This window comes from Scyliorhinus canicula, chromosome 13, assembly GCF_902713615.1.
Source record: "Scyliorhinus canicula chromosome 13, sScyCan1.1, whole genome shotgun sequence".
NCBI classification, from domain to species: domain Eukaryota; kingdom Metazoa; phylum Chordata; class Chondrichthyes; order Carcharhiniformes; family Scyliorhinidae; genus Scyliorhinus; species Scyliorhinus canicula.
This window is the reverse complement of record NC_052158.1, coordinates 119,451,983-119,478,961: the sequence shown is the minus strand read 5'-3', so window position 1 is coordinate 119,478,961 and position 26,979 is coordinate 119,451,983. Positions and strand designations below refer to the sequence as shown.

The 26,979-nt window shown below is 44.6% G+C and overlaps 1 protein-coding gene across 4 annotated transcripts in view; it reads right to left on the bottom strand.

Annotated features, from left to right (window-relative positions):
- Positions 1-26,979, bottom strand: part of clcn2c (chloride channel 2c) — a 677,449-nt gene that overhangs the window by 163,811 nt on the left and 486,659 nt on the right. For all 4 annotated transcript variants that reach the window (XM_038815641.1, XM_038815642.1, XM_038815644.1 and 1 more), the window contains one exon: positions 3,172-3,241. In XM_038815641.1, coding sequence (XP_038671569.1) covers positions 3,172-3,241 — 70 coding nt within the window. The remainder of the gene's footprint in view (positions 1-3,171; positions 3,242-26,979) is intronic.

Below are 26,979 nucleotides of genomic sequence, written 5' to 3'. Positions count from 1 at the left end.
CCCCTGTGTGCGTGGGTTTCCTCCGGGTGCTCCGGTTTCCTCCCACAGTCCAAAGATGTGCGGGTTAGGTGGATTGGCCATGCTAACTTGCCCGTAGTGTCCTAATAAAAGTAAGGTTAAGGGGGGGTTGTTGGGTTACGGGTATAGGGTGGATACGTGGGTTTGAGTAGGGTGATCATGGCTCGGCACAACATTGAGGGCCGAAGGGCCTGTTCTGTGCTGTACTGTTCTATTCTATTCTATTCTATAGCTTAAACGGAGGCTTCAAGGCTTAAAAACAGAATCAATCATTTACAGTTAAGTGTCAAACCTGAGACTTAAGATAACCATAGAACCATAAGTAAATGTTACATTGGCCTTCATAGCCAGAGGATTTGAGTATAGGATTAGAGATGTCTTATAGCAATTGTATAGGGCATTGGCGACGCCACACCTGGAGTATTGTGTGCAGTTTTGGTGTCCTTATCTGAGGAAGGATGTTCTTGCTGTAGAGGGAGTGCAGAAAAGGTTTACAAAACTGATTCCTGATATGGTGGGTCTGAAGTATGAGGAGGGATTGCGTCAGTTAGGATCGTTATCACTGGTGTTCTGAGGGGGAATTTCATGGAAATCTATAATATTCTAACAGGACTTGACAGGGTAGATGCAAGAAGGATGCTCCTGATGGTGGGGATGTCCAGTACCAGGGGTCACAGTCTGATGATACAAGGTGGATGATCTAGGACCGAGATGAGAATAAGTTTCTGCACCCAGAGAGTGGTCAACCTGTGGAATTCTCTACCACAGAAAGCAGTTGAGGCCAAAACATTGTATGTTTTCAAGAAGGAGTTAGATGTAGAACTTGGGGCAAAGGGGTTCAAAGGATATGAGGGAAGGCGGGATCAGGCTATTGAGCTGGGTGATCAGCCATGATCATGTTGAATGGCGGAGCAGGCTTGAAGGGCCGAATAGCCTCCTGCTCCTATTTTCTGTGTTTCAATGCTGACTGCTGTCAGTTCTGTTTCTACCCACCAACTAACAAGTCAGCAGGAGGTCATTTCCAGTGATAATTGAACAGATCCCCAGCTGTCAGATAAAGCTGTTTGGAACATTTGGAGACAAAATCCTGACAGGAGCTTGTGGGTTTTGCAGCCCAAGATATCTGAAATGGTAGATAATAGTTCTGGTAATTTTTGTGCATGAGTTGCCTTTTGCCTCACAGTCGTGCTTCTTTCTGATCCTGACACGAAAGCCACTGCTCCGTTCAGCTGCAACAGAGCCAGCCCTGCTAATTACCCATGGCTAAATTGGTGAACTGCTATTGGGTCACACGTTTCCTGCTGGCAGCTTAACAACTCATTTTATATAGGGCAGCCACAAAATTGATCGAGTCCCATGTTCACATTACTCTACCACTGTTCATCAGGTTAATGCACACACTCTTAAAATACGCCTAATTATTTTCAGCTTCAGAGTTCCTCCGGGAATTATTTATACATTCACAGGAAATATGTAGGGAAACAAAAGTATTTGTTGATGTTATGTGGGAATTGCTAGCAAGGCCAGCATTCATTTCTCATACCTGAGCAGGTGGTGGCGAGTTACTTTCTTGAACTGCTGGAGTATATGTGGTGTAGGTAGTGCTGTTAGGAATTGAGTGCCGGGTTTTTAACTTAAGCAGTGGAGGAATGATGATTTGGTTCCAGGGCAAAATGTATGGTCTGGCTGTTGTAATGAATAATGTACAGAGCTTGACATTTGGGAGGGGAAGGTACAGGTGATGGTGTTCCCATGCCTCTGCTACCCCTGTTCCCCCAGATGGTAGAGGTTGCAGGTCTGGAATGTGCTGTTAAGGAAGCCCTGATGAGTTGCTGTAGTGTATCTTGTACATGTCACCTTGGGCCGCTAAGTGTGAAGTTGGCATGTTCCATCCATTTTTGGATGGAACATCCCACATTTTCCTCCCACATTTTTGGGCTGTGGGAGGAAACCTGAGCATCGGGAGGAAACTCATGCAGGCACATGGAGAATGTGCAAACTCCACACCGACATTCACCCAAGGTTGGAATCGAATTTGAGTCCCTGGAGCTGTGAGGCAGCAGTGCTAACCACTGTGCCATCCCCTTATCAAAGGGCAATTAAAGATGGGCAATAAATGCTGGCCTAGCCAGTGACACCCATATCCCATGAAAGAATAAAAGAACCACCATCAATGAACCACCCCGCTTGTGACCTTATGATGGAGGGAAGGTAATTGATAAATCAGTTGAAATGGTTGGGTCCAGGATATCGCACTGATAGAACTCCTGCAGACGATGTCCTGGAGTTGCAATGGTTGGCTTCCCATAACCATCTTTTGTTGTGCACTAGGCAATAGATAGTTTCTCCCTTGATTCCTATTGACATACTGGGAATAATGTAAACTGCAGTATATTTCACTTGAAATGCATCAGTCTAGTTCGTCTGTTCCCAGACAGATCATTGCCTGTCTTTTAATCCCCACACATATTGGCTGAAACACAACTGTTTTATCACCAGGATACCAATATAACGGCATGCATGCCAGTAGGGATTCCTGACCTACATCATTGTTCAGCTCATATACTGTATGGTCTGGCTGTTGTAATGAATAATGTACAGAGCTTGACATTTGGCAAAGATGCATTTAGATAATAAATTGCAGAAATTATATCCTTTCAAATTTATATTGGCATAAAGAGATTTCAAATATACATTTCTGGACAAAATAAAAGGCAAAAGTAGTGTGAAATATAGAAAGGAATGTACTTTCAGTAAAAAGCAGTTCTTCTAATTTATCGTATTTATTTGATCAAGTGATAGTAAAAAGACGTATAGCCGACTGAAATAAGTTAGGAATATGTAGCAAGCATGGTGTTTGTTATTGCAGATCTGGAGTTCCACTGATAAGCTACCCATCATAATGCAGGGAGATAACATGTTAAACAGCCATGGACCGCTAATGATGACTGAAGTAAATGAGGACGGTACATATTAATCACAGTTGAAGAAAGACCAGTTGGAAACACAGCTAAAATAAAGGATGTTCCAAAATTATAAATTGAAGAGAAAATCGATAAAGTTAGGGATCAAGGAAAAAATGCAATTGGATATCTCACACACTTTACATAATTATTTTTTAATTCTAAAAAATCCAAAATAAAAATAGCTCACCGATAACAAAGACTGGCATGAAGGCCCCACATGGTACAGGGATAGTTGTGGCTAGTGCAGACATCCAGAACTGAAAAAAGAAATGGTTTCATGAGAGAAAAGTGCTTACAGCAAAACAAGACAAGTAAAATTACATGAACTAATCAATGAACCTCACCCCACTGTAGTCAAAAGATGCAATAGAATTATAATTCACAGACACATTTATCGGATTAAACAACAGGAATATTTTGTTCTATCTGCAGGTAGGCAAAGCAACGCATGAGCATCGAAATAAAACCTTTGTTATGTGAACAGCTACACAAATTAATGAACAGGTTACATTACACCCTATTGTTCTTAATCCATAGTATCCACGAGCAAATACAGGCAGTGTTTTTGGGAAAAACAAGTAAGACTCAAATGCAATATAGCATGAAAATCTGCTGTGAAATGTTATTGATAACATTTCTATCAACCAACAAGCCCATACATATGACCTTGAATTAATATGTTTGGCAATGTTGTAGAATTATATCTGGCCTCAATAATTTAACAAACCAAGCTGTGACTATACAAACTAACTTATCAATCACACAACATTACAGAACCCAGAGGTAGGAGTGGAGTTGATGACATTACTTGGGCAGCACGGTAGCACAAGTGGCTTCACAGCGCCAGGGTCCCAGGCTCGATTCCCCACTGGGTCACTGTCTGTGTGGAGTCTGCACATTCTCCCCCTCTCTTCGTGGGTTTCCTCCGGGTGCTCCGGTTTCCTCCCACAGTCCAAAGACGTGCAGGTTAGGTGGATTTGCCATGTTAAATTGCCCTTAGTGACCAAAAAGGATAGGAGGAGTTACTGGGTTACAGGGATAGGCTTAAGTGGGTTGGTGTAGACTCAATGTGCCGAATGGCCTCCTTCTGCACCGTATGTTCTGTTTTCTATGTACTTGTGCTTCATTAAATTTTCAATAATCTTGGGCCAATTCCATGACTCACTCTCACTCTATTTGTCACTCTTAAGCCCATCTCCACGGTAACATGAATGGCATTGGGCTTGTATCCAGGTAGAAATGCTGATTAGCTATCCTCGAGACTCCCAACTCCATTCTAGCTTGGAATTTAACAGATAGTTTGAAGTATAACCATTTATAAAACCTAACATTCTTAACACCTCCCTGCAAGATTTAGAGACTAAGGATGGGATTTTCCATGCAAACTGCCACGTGTTTTGCTAGTGTCACACGAGAGGATTTTTTAAACTAGTATGGCAGGGGTGGGTACTGGAGCAATAGGTCAGAAGGTGAAAATATTGAGGGAAAACTAGGAAATAGGGCCAGTATGGCTCTGAGGAAGAGCAGACAGGGAGATGTTGCTGAAAACAGCGGGACTGGTGGTCTGAAGTGCATATGTTTTAATGCAAGAAGTATAACAGGTAAGGCAGATGAACTTAGAGCTTGGATTAGTACTTGGAACTATGATGTTGTTACCATTACAGAGACCTAGTGAGATTGGCAACTAAATGTTCCCAGATTTAGATGTTTCAGGCAGGATAGAGGGGGGATGTAAAAGGGGTGGAGGAGTTGCGTTAGTGGTTAAGGTGAATATCACAGCTGTACTGCGGGAGGACACCTCAGAGGATAGCGAGGCTATATGGGTAGAGATCAGGAATGCAGTCACAACGTTGGGGTTTACTACAGGCCTCTCAACAGCCAGCGGGAGATAGAGGAACAGACAGACAGACAGATTTTTGAAAGGAGTAAAAGCAACAGGGATGTTGTGATGGGAGACTTTAACTTACCCAATATTGACTGGGACTCACTTAGTGCTAGGGGCTTGGACGGGGCTGGGTTTGTGAGGAGCATCCAGGAGAGCTTCTTAAAACAATATGTAGATAGTCCAACTAGGGAAAAGGCTGTACTGCACCTGGTACTGGGGTATGAGCCTGGCCAGGTGGTTGAAGTTTCAGTGGGAGAGCATTTTGGGAACAGTGATCACAATTCAGTAAGTTTTAAAGTGCTGGCGGACAAGGATAAGAGTGGTCCTCGGGAGAATGTGCTAAATTGGAGGAAGGCTAATTATAACAATAATAGGCGTGAACTGAAGAACCTAGATTGGGGGTGGATGTTTGAGGGTAAATCAGCATCTGATATGTGGGAGGTTTTCAAGTGTCAGTTGAAAGGAATTCGGGACCAGCATGTTCCAGTGAGGAAGAAGGATAAATATGGCAAATTTCGGGAACCTTGGATAACGAGAGATATTGTAGGCCTCGTTAAAAAGAAAAAGGAGGCATTTGTCAGGGCTAGAAGGCTGGGAACAGACAATGCCTGTGTGGAATATAAGGAAAGTAGGAAGGAACTTAAGCAAGGAGTCAGGAGGGCTAAAAGGGTCACGAAAAGTCATTGGCAAATAGGGTTAAGGAAAATCCCAAGGCTTTGTACACGTACATAAAAAGCAAGAGGGTAGCCAGGGAAAGGGTTGGCCCACTGAAGGACAGTGGAGGGAATCTATGTGTGGAGCCAGAGGAAATTGGCGAGATACTAAATGAATACTTTGCATCAGTATTCACCAAAGAGAAGGAATTAGTGGATGTTGAATCTGGAGAAGGGTGTGTAGATAGCGTGGGTCACATTGAGATCCAAAAAGACGAGGTGTTGGGCGTCTTCAAAAATATTAAGGTAGATAAGTTCTCAGGGCCTGATGGGATCTACCCCAGAATACTGAAGGAGGCAAGAGAGGAAATTGCTGAGGCCTTGACAGAAATCTTTGGATCCTCACTGTCTTCAGGTGATGTCCTGGAGGACTGGAGAATGGCCAATGTTGTTCCTTTCTTTAAGAAGGGTAGCAAGGATAATCCAGGGAACTACAGGCCGGTGAGCCTTACGTCAGTGATAGGGAAATTACTGGAGAGAATTCTTCGAGACAGGATCTACTCCCATTTGGAAGCAAGTGGATGTATTAGCAAGAGGCAGCACAGTTTTGTGAAGGGAGGTCGTGTCTCACTAACTTGATAGACTTTTTCGAGGAGGTCACATGGATGATTGATGCAGGTAGGGCAGTGGATGTTGTCTATATGGACTTCAGTAAGGACTTTGACAAGGTCCCTCATGGCAGACTGGTACAAAAGGTGAAGTCACACGGGATCAGAGGTGAGTTGGCAAGATGGATACAAAACTGGCTAGGTCACAGAAGGCAGAGAGTAGCAATGAAAGGGTGCTTTTCTGATTGGATGGCTGTGACTAGTGGTGTTCTGCAGGGTTCAGTGCTGGGACTTTTGCTGTTCATAGTATATATAAATGATTTGGAGGAAAATGTAACTGGTCTGATTAGTAAATTTGCAGACAACACAAAGGTTGGTGGAATTGCGGATAGTGATGAGGACTGTCAGAGGACAGCAGGATTCAAATCTTTTGGAGACTTGGGCGGAGAGATGGCAGATGGAGTTTAATCCGGACAAATGTGAGGTAATACATTTTGAAGGTCTAATACAGGTAGGGAATATACAGTCAATGGTAAAACCCTCAAGAGTATTGACAGTCAGAGAGATCTAGGTGTACAGGTCCACAGGTCACTGAAAGGGCCAACACAGGTGGGGAAGATAGTCAAGAAGACATACGGCATGCTTGCCTTCATTGGCCGGGGCATTGAGTATAAAAATTGGCAAGTCATGTTGCAGCTTTATCGAACCTTAGATAGGCCACACTTGGAGTATAGTGTTCAATTCTGGTCGCCACACTACCAGAAGGATGTGGAGGCTTTAGAGAGGGTGCAGAAGAGATTTACCAGGATGCTGCCTGGTATGGAGGGCATTAGCTATGAAGAGATGTTGAATAAATTTGGTTTGTTCTCATTGGAACGAAGGAGGTTGAGGGGCGACCTGATAGAGGGGTACAAAATTATGAGGGACATAGACAGAGTGGATAGTCAGAGACTTTTTTTCCAGGATAGAGGGGTCAATTACTAGGGGGCATAGGTTTAAGGTGCGAAGGGGAAGATTTAGAGATGTACAAGGCAAGTTTTTTTACACAGAGGGTATGGGTGCCTGAAACTCGCTGTTGGAGGTGGTGGTGGAAGCAGGGACGATAGTGAAGTTTAAGGGGCATCTTGACAAATACATGAATAGGATGGGAATAGAGGGATACGGACCCCGGAAGTGTAGAAGATTTTAGTTTTGACGTGTAGCATGGTCGGCGCAGGCTTGGAGGGCCGAAGGGCCTGTTCCTGTGCTGTACTTTTCTTTGTTCTTTGTTCTTTTGTGTTTCGTGGCAGTGGAGGCAGCACGCCATTGGCTGGCAGCGGGAGCTTCTGTTGTCAACCGGGTTTCCTGTTGAATGTACTCCTTGCTGCCCAGAAACCAGCGGCGTGGACTAGAAGATATGCCAGTGTGAACAGCCTGAAATGTCTGGCCTAACAGTCTATCCACGGTCAACAGTTGGTCTTGCCATTGTCAAGAACTGTGAATAGCTTGCACCATTTTGCCAGTAAATCAACTCAGCAGCTACCCTTAAAGTTTAACGAATAAGCCACAACTGAGTTGTGAGGCAGTATCCACAGGTCACATAACCACCTTCATTTCATCTTTTACCTTAAAGAGACAGTCCCTGGATCCTATGCTCTTCCAGTACATTTAGACTTTTACTATCCAAGTAATTGTTCACACACTTCCGCATCCTTCCCTTGCACAGCATTCCTTAGGACAGTGAGGTTCGCAGCTCCACCCATTCTCGCTCTCTCAAACCACCTCCTCACATCCCCATCTAAAATATCCAAAACTGACACTCACCCTCATCTTATTGCCATCTCACACCCATCCCTCATAGTAACCCATCACAAATGCATTCTTCCATCCCTCAGCACAACCATTTCACCCACTCATAACTCCCCGCTTTCTTTCCTTGCAGGAGAATGAGTGGAAACACCAGGGAGAAACAAGACTGTGAGGTGGCCCTCCAATCATTTGTACCCTGACCATTGTGGAGAAGGTGCACATGAAGGTCAGCAAAGTGGCAGAACAAGGCCATTGGGACGCAGGTCACCAACAAATTCCTGGAAGTAGTTGGGCGCAAAGAAATTCAAGACTGTAGTGACTTTGATGGCCACTGACAGTGCAAGTCCACTTGAAAGGAGGTCTTGTTGCAGGGGGCAATAGATGTCACCAATAAACTGATGAGGGGGTCTGAGGCCCTGTTTCTCAGCAATGTTTAGATAGTTGATTCTCTATACACACTGAGTTGGGGAATCGCTGGAGCTCTGTTTTCATTGCCTCCATACTGTGGAGTAGCAGGTGGTTGAGGTGAAGGCAGCTGCTGTTCCCTCGTTGCTTGTGGTGTTGCTGTTGTTCCTCATCAATGGTCCCAGGTAGGGCTGCATACGATGTGCCCATGCTGGAGTGAAGGCTCGTGAGGGAGTGCAAATCTAAGTTAAAAAAGCCAAGGTAATAGCAGACATATCTGAGGCTTTGAGGTAAAGGTAAAGTCGCCATAGCCCCAGATGACCATAGGCTGTTTTCCCCTTTTGAGGGGGTACAGTTGACTGGTGGTGATTTAACCTGAGGATCACCACACCTCAGTTAAGGGGCAAGGATGAGAAGGCGGGCCTCAGCTGGCACGGCAATTGAACCCATGCTGCTGGCCTTGCTCTGCATCACGAGCCAGCTGTTAGCCAAGTGAGCTGAACCAGCCCCCTCAGGCCTCGAATCGTCTTGTAAGCACACTTTCAGAAAGCAGCTGCAAGATCTCCACATTTAAAGGTTTTTCCAGAATGCAAATTTCACATCCCTCTTAAACCCCAGCAAGTTTCAGCCATCTCGAAAAGGCCATTACACAGGGTTAAATCTTGTGACAATTGCCTTTCTACATTCCTAACTCACAGACCCACCTGCCCTCCAGGGGTTTCCTGCCACCTTTAATGGTGTATCGGTTAAATGTGGAATTCGACAGGTCGATGTTGGCCTCCCAACATGCTGAGATGTTTTGCTCCTTTAACCCTGACAAGAATCTGTAACTGCCCCCTCCTGGAAGGTTAAAACTCTGACCAGTGTATCAGCAGTCATTGAATGCTGAGGAACAATGTACAAGTTCTAATGTTGTTTCACTGATAGGCGTTTAAATTCAGCCTTTTTAATCAGACAGAAACAAACCGATAGTTTTGACCTGTTTGTTCCCTTGCATTGTATTAATGTGATTGAACTGGCAAGTCCAAAAGTAATCCCAGTTCCTGATTAGTCCAAATTATCTTTGTTGTTATTTTCCCTCAGTGAACCTTTTGAAAATAGAAATATATTATACATTTAAACTGGTGTCAGATACAGGTTCAGTCTATTTTGATGACTTTCACATGCAGCATAATGTGAAAAGAGCATATCTGCTTGCTGTTATTAATGTGAAACGCAAGAGACTGAGACAGAAAAAAACATTTGCAAAAGAATTATATGTAAACAGGAAGAAAGATGGGGAGGGAGGGAAATGTTGAATCTTTAAATATGGCAATGTCCCCAGCTGATATTACATTACAGATAATGGTCAGAGACTGGTATGTGTACAGAGTGCCCCACACAAGCTGGTAGATTTGAATATTTTTTTCAATTGAACCTGATTACAAATTGCACTGAGCTTATTGATGTAAGAGTCTGCATGTTACATTATACAAGTCCCACACAAAGATTAAGAGTTCCCAGAAGATCTGATGAACCACCTGAGCACTTTGACAATGTGACTCTGCAGCAACCAGATGCTACACAACAACCGATACAAATCCCAAGCCGTTTGAGACCAAGCGGTGCTCTCAGAACACTTCTCTTCAGTGCACTTGGGAGTCACATCAGCTGCCCATTCCTCGCTCATTACATCAATGCAGAAATGGTAATACAACAGTTCACAGGTATATTTCAGTGTCATCTACATGTGTAGCTGACATACATTCTGATCTCTTTTAATCAATCGAGTCAAGATAAACAAGATGATGTGGTGTGTTACAGTTCACCCAGGAAGTCAGAGTTGCTGAGGCAATACGCATGTTTACATCTACGTTGTAGTCTGGAGCTACGAATAGTGATGGTAGAGACAGGGCCGGTGCTAGGAAGTGCGGGCCCAATTAGAAAAGTGATGGCGGGGCCCCTACTCTACAAAAGTAAAAATTTATGTATGTTTATATTTCGTGTAGTATGCTCGTCTTTAACCAAAAAAAAACATTAAATGCTTGAAACTTACTTACCCGGGCGGAAGGATTTGGCGGCGCAGGGCTGAAGGATTTGTCGACGGTAATGCGGTGCGTTCCCCAAAAGTAAAAACTACCCTATAGTTCCTCTTAGAATACAGAAAAGGCTTCAAACGGTAACTCTGTCGCCGCTGGCGCGGGGCCCCCTTAAGGTGCGGGGCCCAATTTGATGAAATTGGTCAAATAGGCTTAAAACCGGCCCTGGGTAGAGACACTAAGTTACTTTCTATCGCATGGCTGACCAGGAATTACTCCCACCCTTGTGATGTCCATGTCACATCTGTGACATGGACGTCACAAATCATGGCCACCCTCCGCCCTTAAGGCCATTTAAATACAGGAGGCAAACCCCTTTGGCTCCATTGTCGAGCCAAAATGGAGGGAAAGGTGGAACTTATTTATAACAAGCTCATCGGACCATAAGAAATAGGAAGAGGATAGGTTATTCGGCCCCTTGAGCCTGTTCCGCCATTCAATATGATCATGGCTGATCTGACATTCTTCACGTCTACTTTCCTGTCCACCGATTCCATCACTGATCAAGAATCTATCTAGCTCAGCTTTAATAAACACAAGGACTCTGCCACACATCTCTCTGTAGCAAGGTGTTCCAAAGATTTACAACCTTCTGAGCGAAGAAATCCCTCAGTCTTAAATTGGCACCCCTTTATTCTGAGGTTATGCCCTTGGATCCTAGACTCTCCCATGAGGGAAAAATCCACTCAGCATTTACTGGAGGCCGCATTTACTTGGTGGCAGTCCCCAGGTTCGCCTCCAGTGCTTCCTCCTCCCTGACAGCGCCTAGAGGACCCTGGGGGTCACCATGGGACAGATGGGAGTGAGCTTCAGAGGCCTCTGCGTTATCTTGCTCTTCCAGTGCCGGTGTCTCTCTGTTTTCTGCACCATGGTGTTGACACCCTCAGCGATGCGCCTCAGCATTTGGGCAACACTCTGCAGTGCCCCGGTAATATTCACCTGTGTCTGGGACACGTCCCTCAGCAATTGGGACATCGCTGCAGTGCCTCAGCAGTTTCCACCTTGTATAGGACATGTCCCTCAGCAACTGGGGCGTGATATCAAGGACCTCAGCCATGATCATCACAGACTGAGCCATGTCGCTGACCTCATGCTGCAGGCTTTCCACAGCGGTTGCCGCCCGAGCAGTGTTGGTCTCGATGCCAAGCATTGTTGGAATCATCGCCAGTGCCCGTAGCCTTTGGGACACCTCCATCGGCTATGGAATGTCGCTGACATTCCCTCCTGAATCTCATTGCCGCATTCTAGCATCTGCATCAGCTCTGGGATAACATTCTCACTGAGCGGCGCGATTCTCCGAAATGGAGACTAAGTGTTTGCGCCGTCGTGAACGTCGTCGCGTTTCACGACGGCGCGAAACGGCCATGGGGACAACCGATTGTGGCCCCCACAGGGGGGCAGCACGGCGTTGGAGCGGTTCACGCCACTCCAGCTTCCCTTCCCGGCACCAAATGGGCGATGCACCAACCCGCCGGCCAGACCCCATCAGAGCCCCCCCCCACGGAGACGGAGCCCCCCTTCCTCCCCCCACTGGTCATCGCCGTCGCCGACCCTTCGCGCAGCGTTCTCGCCGGCAGCAACCAGGGGTGAACGGAGCCAGCGGGACTCTGCCATTTCCGTGCGGCCACTCGACCCATCCGGGCCGGAGAATCAGCGGCCCGGCCACGGATAGCGGCCTGCAACCGGTGCCGCGCTAAACGCACCGGCGTAAATGGCGCCAATTCTCCGCACTTCGGAGAATCGCGCGCCGGTGACAGGGCGGCGCGGTGCGGTTGCGCCGATTCACCGGCCCGGCACGGGGCTCGAAGAATCGCACACGAGGCGTGTCGCTGTTCTGGTGAAAGGTTTGGATGACAGCTGTGTCGCCTCAATCGTGGTCTCCTCGGAGCTCTCCTCCAAGGTAGTCTCTTGGGTGCTCGGAAATAGAGAGTGCGGACGACCCGTCTCCATCCGATGATGATCCTGTGAGAGGATAGATATGTGGTTAGTGAGAGGGAAGGATAATTTTGTCTGTCAAGAACAACTCACTTGAGACAGGTCATCTGAGTAAAGGGGCAGTGGATCCCCACCGCTTCGGTGCAAGCCAACCTTGCAGTTGGTGACTGCTCTCTTCTCGGACAACCCTGCGATATCCAGTGCCCGTTCCTCATAGTGGGTGAGGATCGGGTTTCTGGTTCCCGCCCCTGTCTTGGCCCTTTCCTGATTATGTGCAGGGACAAAGAGAGGGCTTTGTGAGCTGCACACTTGATGGATCGGTGGTCTATAGCAGGTGGCATGAGTAGGAACCACAACTGGACATGAAGGGATTGTGATGGTGGGTGCCATGGGGTGCTGAGGAACAAGCATAAAGATTGGAGATGGGGAGAGTGTGAGGTGTCAGCCAGTGATTTGTGGGGGGAGTGGGGGAGTGTCAGGTGGATGTGATGCCAGGAGAGGGATGGTAATTTACCCTTGCAGCTCAGTGGAGGTCATTGGTCTTCTTCCGACATTGGATGCTCATCCGCCTGATCATGCTGCCCAAACTGACAGCCGCTGCCACTGCCTCCCAGGCGGAATTGTTGACCTTGCTGCTGGTTCTCCGATCCCCTTGGATAACAGGATGTCCTGACTTGCATCGATATTGTCCAGAAGTCTATCCTGATCAGCATCCCCAAAGCGAGGCGCAAATCAGCATGCTGCCAGACTTGTGTTGACTGGGAGTGAGTGGTGAGGGAACGTTTAATAGTAGCTCCCCGAGACGATGAGGTGCGAGTCTGGCGAATCAGACGATGGGACAGCCAGTAATGGCGTGATGTTCCTGGAGGCTCATTTTTGGCACTAAGTGCCGTTAAATATGGGTCGTGATCTTGCCAATGCGGCCATCGAGAAACACCCCTCCAATTGCGCCCAAAATTACACGAAAATGTTTCCGTTAAATCACGCCATTTAATTATGGCTGTTGTAGGAATTGTGAAGTGGAATGTAACCTGCAATAACTGCACTCGTGCTGCTGAATTCTGTGAACAAACAGTAAAAATAACCTTTCTTACTACTAATTTTGCTGTCAAAACATGTATTAGTTTCAAATAACCTATATTTATCATAATGTAGAAATTTAACATTACCCATAACAGAAGAGCAATGGATGCCCAGGAGAATAGTTCATGTGCTGCCAGGTTACTCAGTTCCCACCAGATGTGGATATTTTTCTACTGTGCACATGTCCGCAGAGAAAAGATAAGCAAAGATACCAGGGCTCAACTGAGTGTGTTCACAAAAGATTGCAAGGCAAAATAATAATCCATTTATCCTTTGGTTGCTTCTGGACCTCATGATGTCACATTTTGATTGATTAAGATTTGTTAATATGGTTAAAGCCAGTGGATAATTAGGGAATCCTTTAAAGCTTCCATAGCCAAGTTGGCGCAGTATATTTTGTGATTGAAGTCTTTGAGGTAATTTATCTGCCGTTACAGACTGTCCTTGCTCTGGTTCCTGTGTGAATTTTGTTTTTATACAGACAAGTGCCCGGTGAGTAGAATAAGTTTGTAAAGATATGGTTGGACTTCAGAATGAAAATCAAGAAACTAACCTGTTAAAATTATTTATTCCATTCACTGAATAATTATCAATAGCTTTGCAGTGAAAGCTGATTTCATTAATACTCAATCTTATGTACTGATGCATTTCTCCTTCACTCTTTTGATTGTAGGATTTTGGGACAAGTAGAAAATGCAAGAACTGATGACAAGAGTCAGAGATTCAAAGAGTGGTCCTTTCTCAATGTAGCCATTGCAACAAAAAAAAGTTGGAAAGGAAAGAATTTTGTGGCATGAGGTGTGAGCAACAGCACTAAAAGAGATTATTTGGTCTTTATCTCATTGCTGTTTATGGAGTCCTGCTGTGTGCAAATTGGCTGCCTTGCCTTTTGCAACAGCGACTACACTTCAAAAAACACTTTATTGGCAATGAAGTGCTTAGGAATTTCTCTTTATTTTGTTATTTATTTATTTTAAGGGCAGGTATAATGGTCATTGAGAAGAAATGCAGGATGGTTAATATGCAAATTGAATATTAGTTTGCCTAAATTTGGTGCATCTTTTGCAAATGCTTCTTCAACTGTTTATGAGCAATATCTCAGCTGTCTAAATCCAAGCCAAACTAAATTAATTCCCACGAGAATTATTCTATTGTGAGTTGCACAAATACATTTTGTATTGCAATTTGAACCTGTTTTCTGTAAAATATAATCAAGAAAGTCATTCAAAGCAGAAATATTCTAAGAGATCTTATGACTGTTCAGGGAATTAGCGGATTCACAATATTCAAAAAATGAACTATGAACTTAAGATAAAACTAACCCAGTACTAATTGACTGTGTGATGGTTGGGTTTATTTTTCTGTCAACAATATGATTTAATTATACACAATATATTTCGTGAATCATCACATGGTCTATCTGCTTCTATTAATTATAGTGAAAAGGTTTAAAAAGAGAGTTCCAGACAGTAAAGCCATGAAGGCATGATGGCTTTGGACGCTGACTGTCGAGCAAATATACAGTAGATGAGATGGGGAACAGTGACATGAATTTGGATGTGTGCCTGGATAAACGTGCAAAGGTAAGGGCACCGTAAATTCATGGCAATTATTTGAAATAATGATGGGGATCTTGATGCCAATGCTCCATGGTGTCTCTATGCAACTCACTGGTTAGAACCCCGGAAAATTTGGCCAACTACAATATGCAGCCTATTTCCAGAAAGTGTGGGGTAGTGAGTGCAGTTTGATAGCGACCTCACAGTTGCTGTGGAGTCAGAAGGAGGACTCCTCCTAGCTCCACATTAACATAACTTTGAAAGTGAAAATCTAAGTGTCCTTTGCTGGTTTCCAGTGGTTCCTTTAAGGACCACTGGCCAGCCACCTTAGAACCAGAGTATAGCATAGGTAGGTAGATAATTGGTTTGTTGAAAAATCATCATGGCTCCACGTGCTGCTTTTGAAGGCGATACAAATAAAACAAGTAATCCTAATTCATGACATAGTTATAGACAATTGTCAAGAAATAGAGGTAATTTTACGTAGTCTGTATCCATATTTTTGGAAATCAGAAATAAGATATATAGATTTAGGCGAGTTTAATTGTGTGTTTCTATGTGAGAAAGGGTTAAGACTTTGTTAGCTTCATGTTAAACCAAGGTGCTTGCATTTATGGGGCTTTCAGTTTCACTTCTGCATTGTGATTAGAGAGTTTACAACATGTAAACAAGTAAGTGTCAAAGAAAGACTAGGATGTTCTTTAGCAAGTAGGGGCAACTAAGTGGGAAAGACCTGTTAAGTTTAGTTCTAAGCTGGACCCAGTAGCTATTAGAACTTGGGAACTGGGGAGGAAACAGTTCTTACAGAAACTACCAGAACAGAGAAGCACAACAATGGAATAAGATGCAGAAAGCAAGTCCCAGAAGCTCCAAGAACAATTAGTTCTAGAAACCAGGGAAGTAAAGGAGAAGTCCGAGGAAGACCAAAGTTAAAGGGACAAAAGGTACTGGAACCTGAACAAGACAATATTCACTCAAGTTAAAGAAAGGGACAGAGAAAGGCACCCAATTAAAGACAGAGCTGCAAGGTGCAAACCTGGAGATGTTGGTGAGCAGAAGCCAGACATTTGAAATAATCCTAAAGTTGGTGATACCTTACTCCTTGTGAAGCAGTGGTGCTCCGCTGGCATGGCTGGGTACCTGAGAGATTGTGTGGAAGCTTAAATGCTCATGGCAATTCAAGGCAGAGGAATATTGAAAGGAGAGATTGAAATCCTGGAAGTTGATCCGTGATGAAGGGATCTGAAATAAAGCGTAATTTGCGAGAAGATTCTAAGGTGGGTGTCTTTTCAAGAGTCGTGTTTCTGCTTGGATCACAGTGTGTCAAGCATCTGGGGTGGCGGGGGGAGGGGGGTGGTGTGGATCTGATGAGAAATCCACAGAAGTTGTATTGGGTTGCGTTTGCCATTTGATTTCAGAGTTGGGTGTGTCTGACCACAGTTGGCCTGCTGGGTTATGACTTACTGATATAACCTGTATATAACCAATATATAACCTGTAACTTATGTTATACTTAAAAATCTGTGAAGAAATAGGTAGGATGAAGGAGTATTGTGTTATTGTCAACCTTTTCCAGTTTAATGAATGTTTTATTCTTCTGCAAAAAGCTAATTGGCAGTCCTGTGACATAGTTTATCCACATCTCTTAAAAAATGTAAAAGTTACAATCTATTGAGCCAGGGTTCCATTCCGGGACCTCCCTGTCCAGTGGTAACATCAGTTGGGATCATAACAATCATTAAAATAAAACTAAAGTATAAAATATTAAATGGATTGAACAATTATGATAATTTCAGCATATAAATCCTTATTTTGCAGAATAGAAGTGAAAGGTTTACAGTGCTCGACATGTTGTATTGAAGTCCATAGATCATATGTTGCCAGGTTGAGTTCTTTAAATTCCCAATCATTTACTTACTATTTATAAGTTTCATAAAGTAGGGTATTTGGCTGTCTCATCATCCATTTGTTTTACATCCTATTTGTAGAATGGCATATTTTCCTCAAATTAGCATCAGGTCCTTGTAATGATCTTAACAGCCATTAATAATACTGTTCTTGTGAACGCATTTGACCTCAATCCATTTTGCAGCACATGGCACAACTTATTCAGTCTCCCTGATGAATCGTAGCGTTACCAACAGTTGTGGATAATGCCTCTCAGTCTGTAAATGCAAATACCAGGAAGTGGGTGCTGAGCAAATCTGATGTGGCTAGACCTGCCTTCATCCTTTTGTTAGTCTTCTTCTTTCCTTTTCTCTTCTAAGTACAGATGAAGGGTTTCCCCTCGGGGAAACCATTGCAGTCCTTTCAGAGAAAATGGCATCATTGCCACCAAGAACCCTGATACTATAAGACCATAAGACTATAAGACATAGGAGCGGAAGTAAGGCCATTCGGCCCATCGAGTCCACTCCACCATTCAATCATGGTTGATTTCAACTCCATTTACCCGCTCTCTCCCCATAGCCCTTAATTCCTCGAGAAATCAAGAATTTATCAATTTCTGTCTTAAAGACACTCAATGTCCCGGCCTCCACCGCCCTCTGTGGCAATGAATTCCACAGACCTACCACTCTCTGGCTGAAGAAATTTCTCCTCATCTCTGTTCTAAAGTGACTCCCTTTTATTCTAAGGCTGTGCCCCCGCGTCCTAGTCTCCCCTGCTAATGGAAACAACTTCCCTACGTCCATCCTATCCAAGCCAAGCTACTCACTGGAGGCAGCAAAATAAACAAAGGATATGCTCTGAATCATGGACACCTTGTCACTGGAGTTGTTTTTATGATCTCCTGTGTAATATGTGTGATTAATAGGTGAGAAAGTCAAATTCTAATAGCTATAGGTTACTAACAAGGTTAAAAATAATTTACTCGCAAAGGGAATTAATGTAATGTCATTTGATACTAATCACTCAACACTTTAATGAAAGGTTTTAGCATTTAAAAATCCAATTAGAGACGGGAGGCACTATTTTTGCATCACAATAGACTAGTGTACAACATGTAGAACCATCGTCTTGAAAGGGAATTTGAAAAAAGAATGGCTTTTGACCCAATTATTAACTGATTTATAATGTTCTACACTGCAAACTACACTGTTGTTAAACAAAAGTAACAAAGCCAGCTCAGGTCTGCTGAAAGTCTCATTGCCACTGCAGCAGATGATGAAAATTGTCTTTATATATGGGTGTACCTCAATTGGTCGCATGTGAAGATTACAAATAACACAGCTGAAATTTAAACTCTGCCAATATACTATTCCATAAAACACAAATAACAACAGTATGTGCTGCAGAACAGTTACACAGCTTTAAAATAGGCAGGAGGAGACAGTGTAATGGAATAGGCTCACAAGAAATTGATTTTTCAGCGTTGTTGGCAGTTGTGACGGGGGCATCAAATCCAAATTCAATAATATCTCACTTCAGCAGGGGTGTTTAAAATGCACAGCACGCTGCTCCTGCGGTGAGCTGGATCCCAAATGCGTCTCGGGCTAAAACATCACTGATCTCCAAGGGGGAAATGTCGTCCACCAAAATGAGCTGCTTAAGCAGGAATTTAATAATTTCTCTCAGACTGAGGCTTTTGACACAATTAGCTTTGTACAGAATAAATAAGAGTGAAGCGAAAATTTGTTATTTGGGCATGGGGCATTTTGGATTTGTGAGCTGCCCGTGCCCATTGCCATATAGGTAGGCAGCACACAGATTTCATGCTGCCTCCTCATTTAGATGGTTGGAGCGTGTAGCTCAGTGTAACCTGCGCTGTTGGCTCACTGCACACTCAACAGGGAGCCTAAGAACATGCAAGGTTAGCACATATTCCAGATAGCCTCCAGCATACAAAAGCAGTATGTCCCTCTTAAAGAGAAACTGCACTCATTAACAGACGGTTGTTACTCATTTATATTGGTGCAATCTACACAAGGGATATGGGATACCAAGCCACAGAGGGGGTTCCAGGTCTACAGATGCAGCATTGAGGCAATAGTGAACAAGGCAGCCAGGAGGAGAGATAGGTTTCTGTGGAGAGCAAGGTGGCCCTCACATCAGACACTCTAAGGAGTAGGTGGCAAGAGAAGTCAATGCTGACCTTTGTCCATGGGGATGTTGCAGCAGTGCTGGAGAGATTTAGTGACTTTATATACGTAGTCAAGGTCAATGAATATATCTTTACATTCACATCCCCTACTTACCCATCACCAGCCTATCATACTGCTCAAGTACCACAACACCATTACTCACCCAGCAGAGCTCACTAGCATTCAGGGCTCAAGTCTTAGCTTCGGAATGACATTAAGAAGCAAAAGAACACAGGTAATAATCTCTGGATTACTACAAGAACCAGGAGCAAATTGGTATCAGGTAAATACGATTAGGGAGTTGAATGTGTGGCTCCAAAATTGATGTTGAAGGAATATATTTCAATTCACGGGGCACCGGCTCAACAGCAGCAACTCTGTACACCTGGCAAAATTATTTACAACACATAAGTGGGCGACTGTTGGTGGAGGGGGAGGCGGGTGGAGACTGGGGAGGTAAATATGCATTTGGGTGCCGGAGAAACAATTACAGTGGGCAATACTTGAATGGGTTTGGTGTTGGTGTTGTCACTCGCTTCTCCTGGAAGAAAATGGGACCAGGCAATCGTGCAGTGTAGCAGTGTGGATGAAGAGAATCAGAGTGTGACAGGAAGGGACAGGCACATAGCGCATCAGCAAATAAGCTCAGAGTAAGGAAAAATGGTAAAAAGACAGAAATCTGTATCTTAATGCACTCAGCATTCTTGACTATGTGAAAGAAATGGTAGCAAAAATAGAAATAAATGAGTAAGATATGACAGCCAATACAGAGACATAGGGCGGAGTTTTTCCATGCAACCAGTCACTTGCTTTCCAGCAGCGGAGTTGGTCCACCATTGGGCAGCAGACGGATCGCTGGTCCCATCATTGTCAATGGGGTTTCCCGTTGAATGAAACATGCGGCAGGGTGTGCTGCCGGCATGGCCAGATTATCCTACCCACGTGATCAACTGGAAAATTTCAACCATAGTTGCAAAGTGGCCACAGCTAGGAGCTCAATATTCAAGGATATTTCAAAAGGACAGGAAGTGAAAGGACATTGGTTAATTCTGTTAATAAAGGTTAGCATCAGTGTAGTAGTGATAAATAATCTTTGTTCAGAGGATCAAGATTCTCCGAGCCCTGCGCTGGCCGGAGAATCGGTGCATCCCGCAACGACGCCCCGACGCTAGCGCGCGATTCTCCGAGGTGCGGAGAATCGGCGGCATTTGCGCTGGTGCGTTTGGCGTGGCACTGCCCGCTGGAATCGGCGGGGCCGCTGATTCTCTGGCCCGTATGGGCCGAGCGGCCGTTCCAACGTGACAGAGTCCCGCCGGCGCCGTTCATCCGTGGTCGCTGCCAGCTGGAACTCTGCGGGACGCTCGGGGTGGGGGGCTCCTTCACCGGGGGAGGCTTCCGATGGGGTCTGGCCTGTGATCAGGACCCACCGATCGGACGGCCAGCCTCTCCCCCCCCCACCCCGGGCCAACTTCCTGGCATGGCCGGCCCCTGAACACCGACCCCATTTTGGGTCGGGGCCGGCATGCGGAAGATGTCCCCCGCGCATGTGCAGGTTGGCGCCATGCTGCAGCGCCATGCTGGCCCCTTGTGGGGGCCAGAATAGGTCGTGCTCGGGCCCTGTTCGCGCCATCGTGAAACGCGACGGCGTTCACGACAGCGCGAACACTTGGCCTCCATATTGGAGAATCGCCCCCATAGATGGAGATAAGTAGCAAAGGAAAACGTCACCGATGAGAGTGATTTATAGGCTCCCTGATGGTAGCTATATTGTAGGACAGAGTAGAAATCAAGAAATAATAGGGGGCTTGAAAGAATGCTACTGTAATAATCAGGGAAGATATTAATCATCATATAGATTGATGAATCCAATTGTCCAAAGAAGCCTGGAGGATGAGCTCAGAGTGTATCTTGGACAGTTTCTGTGAAGAATATATTCTAGAACTAACCAGGGAACAGATTATTTTCAACCTGATAATGTGTAATGAGACAGAATTCATTAATTTACTCATGGCAAAGGATCCTCTTGGTCAGAATGATCATAACTTGATAGAATTTTGCATTTAGTTTCAGGATGAGAAATTTGGGTCTGAAACTCGTGTCTTAAACGTAAGGAAAGGTTATTAGATATGTATGAAGACAGTAAAGAAAGGTTGAGCAGTTTGAGGCTATAGTCCTTGCAATTTAGAAGAGATAATAATAATAGTTTATAATAATCTTTACTATTGTCACAAATAGGCTTACCTTAACACTGCAATGAAGTTACTGTGAAAATCTCATAGTCGCCACACTCCAGCACCTGTTCAGGTACACTCAGGGAGAATTCAGAATGACCAATTCACCAAACAGCACGTCTTTCGGGATTTGTGGGAGGAAAACGGAGCACCAGCCATGGGGAGAACGTGCAGACTCCACACAGACAGTGACCCAAGCCGGGAATCGAGCCTGGGACCCTAACCCTAACACTAATTAAATTAGCAATGCAAAATGCTCAAACTCAGATCAACATGAAATAATTGGATTTCAGACGATTTCTCATTCATATTTCATTTCATCCAGCAGGAATGCCTAGGGCGCGATTCTCCGCTCCCCAGGCCAGGTGGGAGAATCGCGGGGTGTGCCAGAGCGATTCTCCCACCCCCCCCAAAATGGCATGTCGCGTTTTGCAACACGCCGACCCGCCATGAAAAACGGCGACACGCGATTCTCCGGCCCGACGTTCCCGACCTGTTCACGCCGGCGGCAACCACACCTGGCCGCTACCAGCATGAACATCGCGTGAAAGGTAAGTTTGGGACCTGTGGGGGGCGGAGAGGGGATCGAGCACCACGGCTGTGCTCGGGGGGGAACTGGCCCGCGATCGGTGCCCACCGATCGTCGGGCCGGTGTCTCCAAGAGATGCACTCTTTCCCCTCTGCCGCCCCGCAAGATCAAGCCGCCATGTCTTGCGGGGCAGCGGAGGGGAAGATGGCAACCGTGCATGCGCGGGTTGGCGCCGGCCAACCTGCGCATGCGCGGCTGATGTCACGTAGGCGCCGCTGGCTGTGTCATTATCGGCGTGCCGCCTTGACGCCAGTGTCATTATCGGCGCGCCGCCTTGACGCCAGCGTCAAGGCCCGGCGGCCGAGTTCCCCGCAACGCCCTAGCCCCCAGGGGGGTGGGGGGGGGGGAATAGGGGGCGAGGAGCGGCCTCCGACGCCATCGTTAAACACTCCGTGTTTTACGCCGGCATCGGCCGTTGCGGAGAACCGTGCCCCTAGTTCCCAAATGGAAAAGAACGATGAAAATGTGCACGTCATGTCACCTCAATGTCATTATGGTTACATCGCACTTTCCCCCTCCACTAACTAGATGTCAAACAACATTCAACCAAATAGATTTTGGCATGGGGAGAAGGTGGGAGGTGATCTATTTGGGAAGTATCTGTTGTTAACTTTTAAACGAACATTCAAAACTCTTGAATCTGGATTTACGAATGTACAGTAATACTATTCCTCAGGTACCTCTGATTCTGTTATGATAGCACAAACAACAGATCAAGTGTTGCTAATTAGCCTTGCTCCACACTGAACTCAATGAAATATCACAATTTAACTAAATGAGGCTAATTCTCAACAGGAATAGTCAGACTTGTATTTTCTACAGTTATTGAGATAATAAATGACTTATGAAAAAGTTACGATTGAAATAGAGTTTAACCTTTCACAATTGTAATGTTGCAAATTTCTGCTATGTATTAATTTGCTGAGTCATACAGTGAAAAGGCATTATTATTATGGTATAACTAATTTAGGCAGTATGAGCAACAATATTTCAAGTCCAGTCATAAATATATGACAGCTAGAAACTACTGCTGGCTGAACAAACGGATAGAAACATTAACCCAGCTTCCATCCCACAATGTGGAAATGTGTCACGTGACCACACTAGCATTTCTAAGATGCATACCCCATTGTACCCCATTCTATAACACTTCTATAGCACCTGGGGCAAAGGGGATTGAAGGATTTTGGACGAAAGCGGGATCAGGCTGAGTTGGATGATCAGCCACCATCATAATAATGGCGGAGCAAGCTCAAAGGGCCGAATGGCCTCCTCCTGCTCTTATTTTCTATGTTTCAATTCATGGGGTAGGACATCTCTTTATAATATTCAAATAACGCTCTTAATGAATGAGCAGGTTGGGTCTTCTTTTAAACTTATTGCTGCTGGAGAGGTTTCCCAGGGCTCAGGAAATGTGGCAGAAACTGAGAAGCTGGAATAACCGGATCAAGCAGGTAAGTATTTTTTTTAGTATGGCTCACAAGCCAGGCTAATCAACAGTGTTCTCCATGGCCCCTCAAGCAAATTCTTCTGCAGGGTCAGACCGACAATTGCCCTGACTCCAGTCATAGCCACGACCCTCCAGAAGGTCAAAAAACAGTTCAGACCAGTATTCTTATTTCCCTATTTTACTGGTGTTCCATTTTAAAGTATACGAGACCAGTTCAACCCAGTATTCTTATTTCCCCATTTTGCTGTTTCTTTTCCTTCTGTGCCGAGCATTCGGCCGCACGGTTACTCCCAGTCCCCTTCTCCTTCCTGATTGCCAGTCCCACATTCCTCTCTCCAACAGTCTTTCACAGGTTTCCACACATCATTCCCAATGGGCCTTGGGTACAGCCTTCCACCACTGGCTTTCCTGATAGCTAGCTGCCCATTCAGTCAATCTGGCAGGAATCAGAGCAACTAAATTCTAATAAGGTCTTTGCCATTAAATACAGCTGGCTGCTCCTCTACATTCCCGGAATTCTGTCCACCACAATCGTCTTCCACCCATCCTATAATTCCCAGATATACCAAAACCGTGTGTTTGAATATTCCTTTTGTCTGTTATTTTAATGTAGTTATTAACCCATTTACTATGCCGAGGCTGAAGTTACAAAAAAAGGAATGTTTGACAAAAATTTGTTAGCAGCAGCAAGAATCATTTCTCAGCCTCCCTGACAAATCTGCTCTAAAAGGGGAAGAAGAATATCAAATTAATTGGATATTTCACATTAAACGTTGGACTACACAAAATGTGCAATTTGCCAATTTGGCCAATTCATGGCCGAGCACTATTTCTCCAAGTTGTCCATTGTTTCCTGTAATGATTAGGAGAAGAGCCATGAGGTATGCATACATTTTTGCTTTATTACTGGTTGCTCTAACAAGTATATTAAAAAGTTCGAATAATCACATTCGACTCGCAGAGCTAACTGTTTTTCTTTCCATATATGCTGTCAAACTTGCTGAGTATTTTCAGCACCTCCTCTTTAAATAAAAAAAGTCAGGAACATGTTTCAAACCCCCAGCCCAAAGCCAAGCTCATATTGTCTGTCCTAATTAGGGAACAGCAGTTCTGTCCACCAGAATTGCCTCAGCCCATCAATGCTCACTTTACACAAACTGATCTATGGCCAGCAAAGGCAACTGTTATTTCAGCTGATGTTTCAATGCAATCGATTTGATATTTAGACATTTACCCAAAGATTTACCTTTTCTGCTAGCACTAAATTTGTCTGCTCTACACTTATGTAAGTTGTTATACTTCTTCCTATAGAGTTGATTTTAACTTACCAAGATCAGTGCTAACTATGATGTAGATTTACTGCCCTGTTCACACTTTCAATCAGCCTTCTGTCACATTCAGACAGCCTACATTGGCTGAATGCAGCACCTACCAGTTGAAGCATGTGCCATGTCCTCACCGACCAGTTTCACTGCCAATTGGTAGGAGAAATTACTTCTGTGGAGACAGGAGGAGTAGGAGCACTCCTCCAACCTTCACAAAAATAAATCTGGACATTTACCAGCACAGACTCCCTACACTGTGATCACCAACCCCCACGTCAAACTTATTTTGCTGCTGGCCTTGATAACGTACCAGCCATTTTGAACAATTTACAAGACATTCAGTCGTACCCTGCGGCTACAACTTGGATGAGGTGATGACATTTTTACATTCACACACAACTGCCTTAAGCATGCTTGAGCTCCAGTCTGAATAAGCAGAATTGAACTGATTCATGTGTTGATTCATATTTACACCCCATGTGCAGAGGCCACATGAGCGTCAGGAAGCTGAAGCATTTATCCTCTTCCATAATATTGGAATTTTATACCAAGATCTACCAACTGTAAACATTTTAACTGCACTGCAAACAATTCAAACTTTGAAGTAAAGGCTAATGTGAATGCTCACCTTTAACGCCGACTTATTTTCAAACAAGATCAATTGCTCCTGACCCTTTCTGTCAAAAATCTATTATCAATTTCCTAGGTCACCAGCATGCCATAGAGTAATCATGTGACCATGGCAAAGTAAATGGCAAAGCATCTGTAATATGCCTCCAAGAAATTCCATCAGAACTGGAACAAACTAATTAAAGAGTGAAGCAGCAGTGTAGTATCTGAGGCACACTTCTCTATTTAATTGCATTCTAGTCCTCCTTGTTTTATAATAATAATCTTGATTGTCACAAGTAGGCTTACATTAACACTGGAATGAAGTTACTGTGAAAAGCCCCTAGTCGCCACATTCTGGCGCCTGTTCAGGTACACAGAGGAAGAATTCAGAATGTACAAATTACCTAACAAGCAGGTCTTTTGGGACTTGTGGGAGGAAACTGGAGCACCCGGAGGAAACTCACGCAGACATGGGGAGAACGTGTAGACTCTGAACAGTGATCTAAGCAGGAATTGAACCCGGGACCCTGGTGCTGTGAAGCAACAGGGCTAACCTTTTCTTTAAAAAAAAAAATTACCATTCAGGTTTTCTGTATCATGATATGCCCAAGTCTGATGAGCTGACCTGTAGGTATTTTTTTAAAAGAAAATTCACACTTAGCTGCAGTGAAGCACTTTTAAGACAGCAAAGCAGCATAATGGTGAGGAGTGAAAGAACTGGTAAGCGAGTTTCCACTGCGGCTCATTTGGAGTGTTTTTACTGTGGTTTCTCCCTGGTTATTAGTATTGTGTTCTTGGAAATGCTTTCATTAAATTCAGAACACAAGTAAATAACCTCTGAGTAACTTAAGTAGCTCTCTAGTGAACACCAATTTCTCAGATTCACAGATCTTCAAAATTTAGCAGGAAAACACAATGGGGAGGAAATTATGATATTGTGCCTGATGTGTAAAATGGACACAAAGCATAGCAATGTAACGGTGGGAAGGCCTGCACCCAATTTCTTAGGCCTGCTGTCTGGACAGACATTAGGCCCATGATTATGTAGATTCGGGCCCCAACACTTGTTAAAGGATCTATTGCGAGCAATATATGTTGACCCTATCCTGCCCATGTAACCGCCAGCCAAAGACAAGTTTCTGTATAGTTGTCAAGAGAACCAGAGGTCACAGGTGGTAAACATTTCTTGTTGTCATCTGGAATAAAGTGCCCGAAAGAACGTGGATACAAATCCAATAATCAAGGGCAAATTGGTTGTTGGATGAGGTCCTGAGTGCCACACATGTCTCAGAGTGTGCAACAGGCCCGAGTGTGTTACGCCGCTCTGCATTAGAGTGACCAGCTCTTCTATAAAAGCATGGAAAATAAGAGCAGAAGTTCGCCATTTGGCCCTTTGAACCTGCTCCGCCATTCATTATGAACATGGTTGTTCACCTAACTCAGTAACCTGTTTCCACTTTCCCCCCATATTCTTTAATGTGTTTAGCCCCAAGAGTTATATCCAACTTCTTCAATCTTTTGGCCTCAACTGCTTTCTGTGGTAGGAAATTCCACAGGCTCACTACTCTCTGGATGAAGACATTTCTCCTCATCTCAGTCCTAATGGTTTACCCCATAGCCTTAGATTGTCACCCCCTGGTTCTGGGACCACATGCCATTGGGAACATCCTTCCTGCATCTACCCTGTCTAGTCTTGTTAGAATTTTATGGGG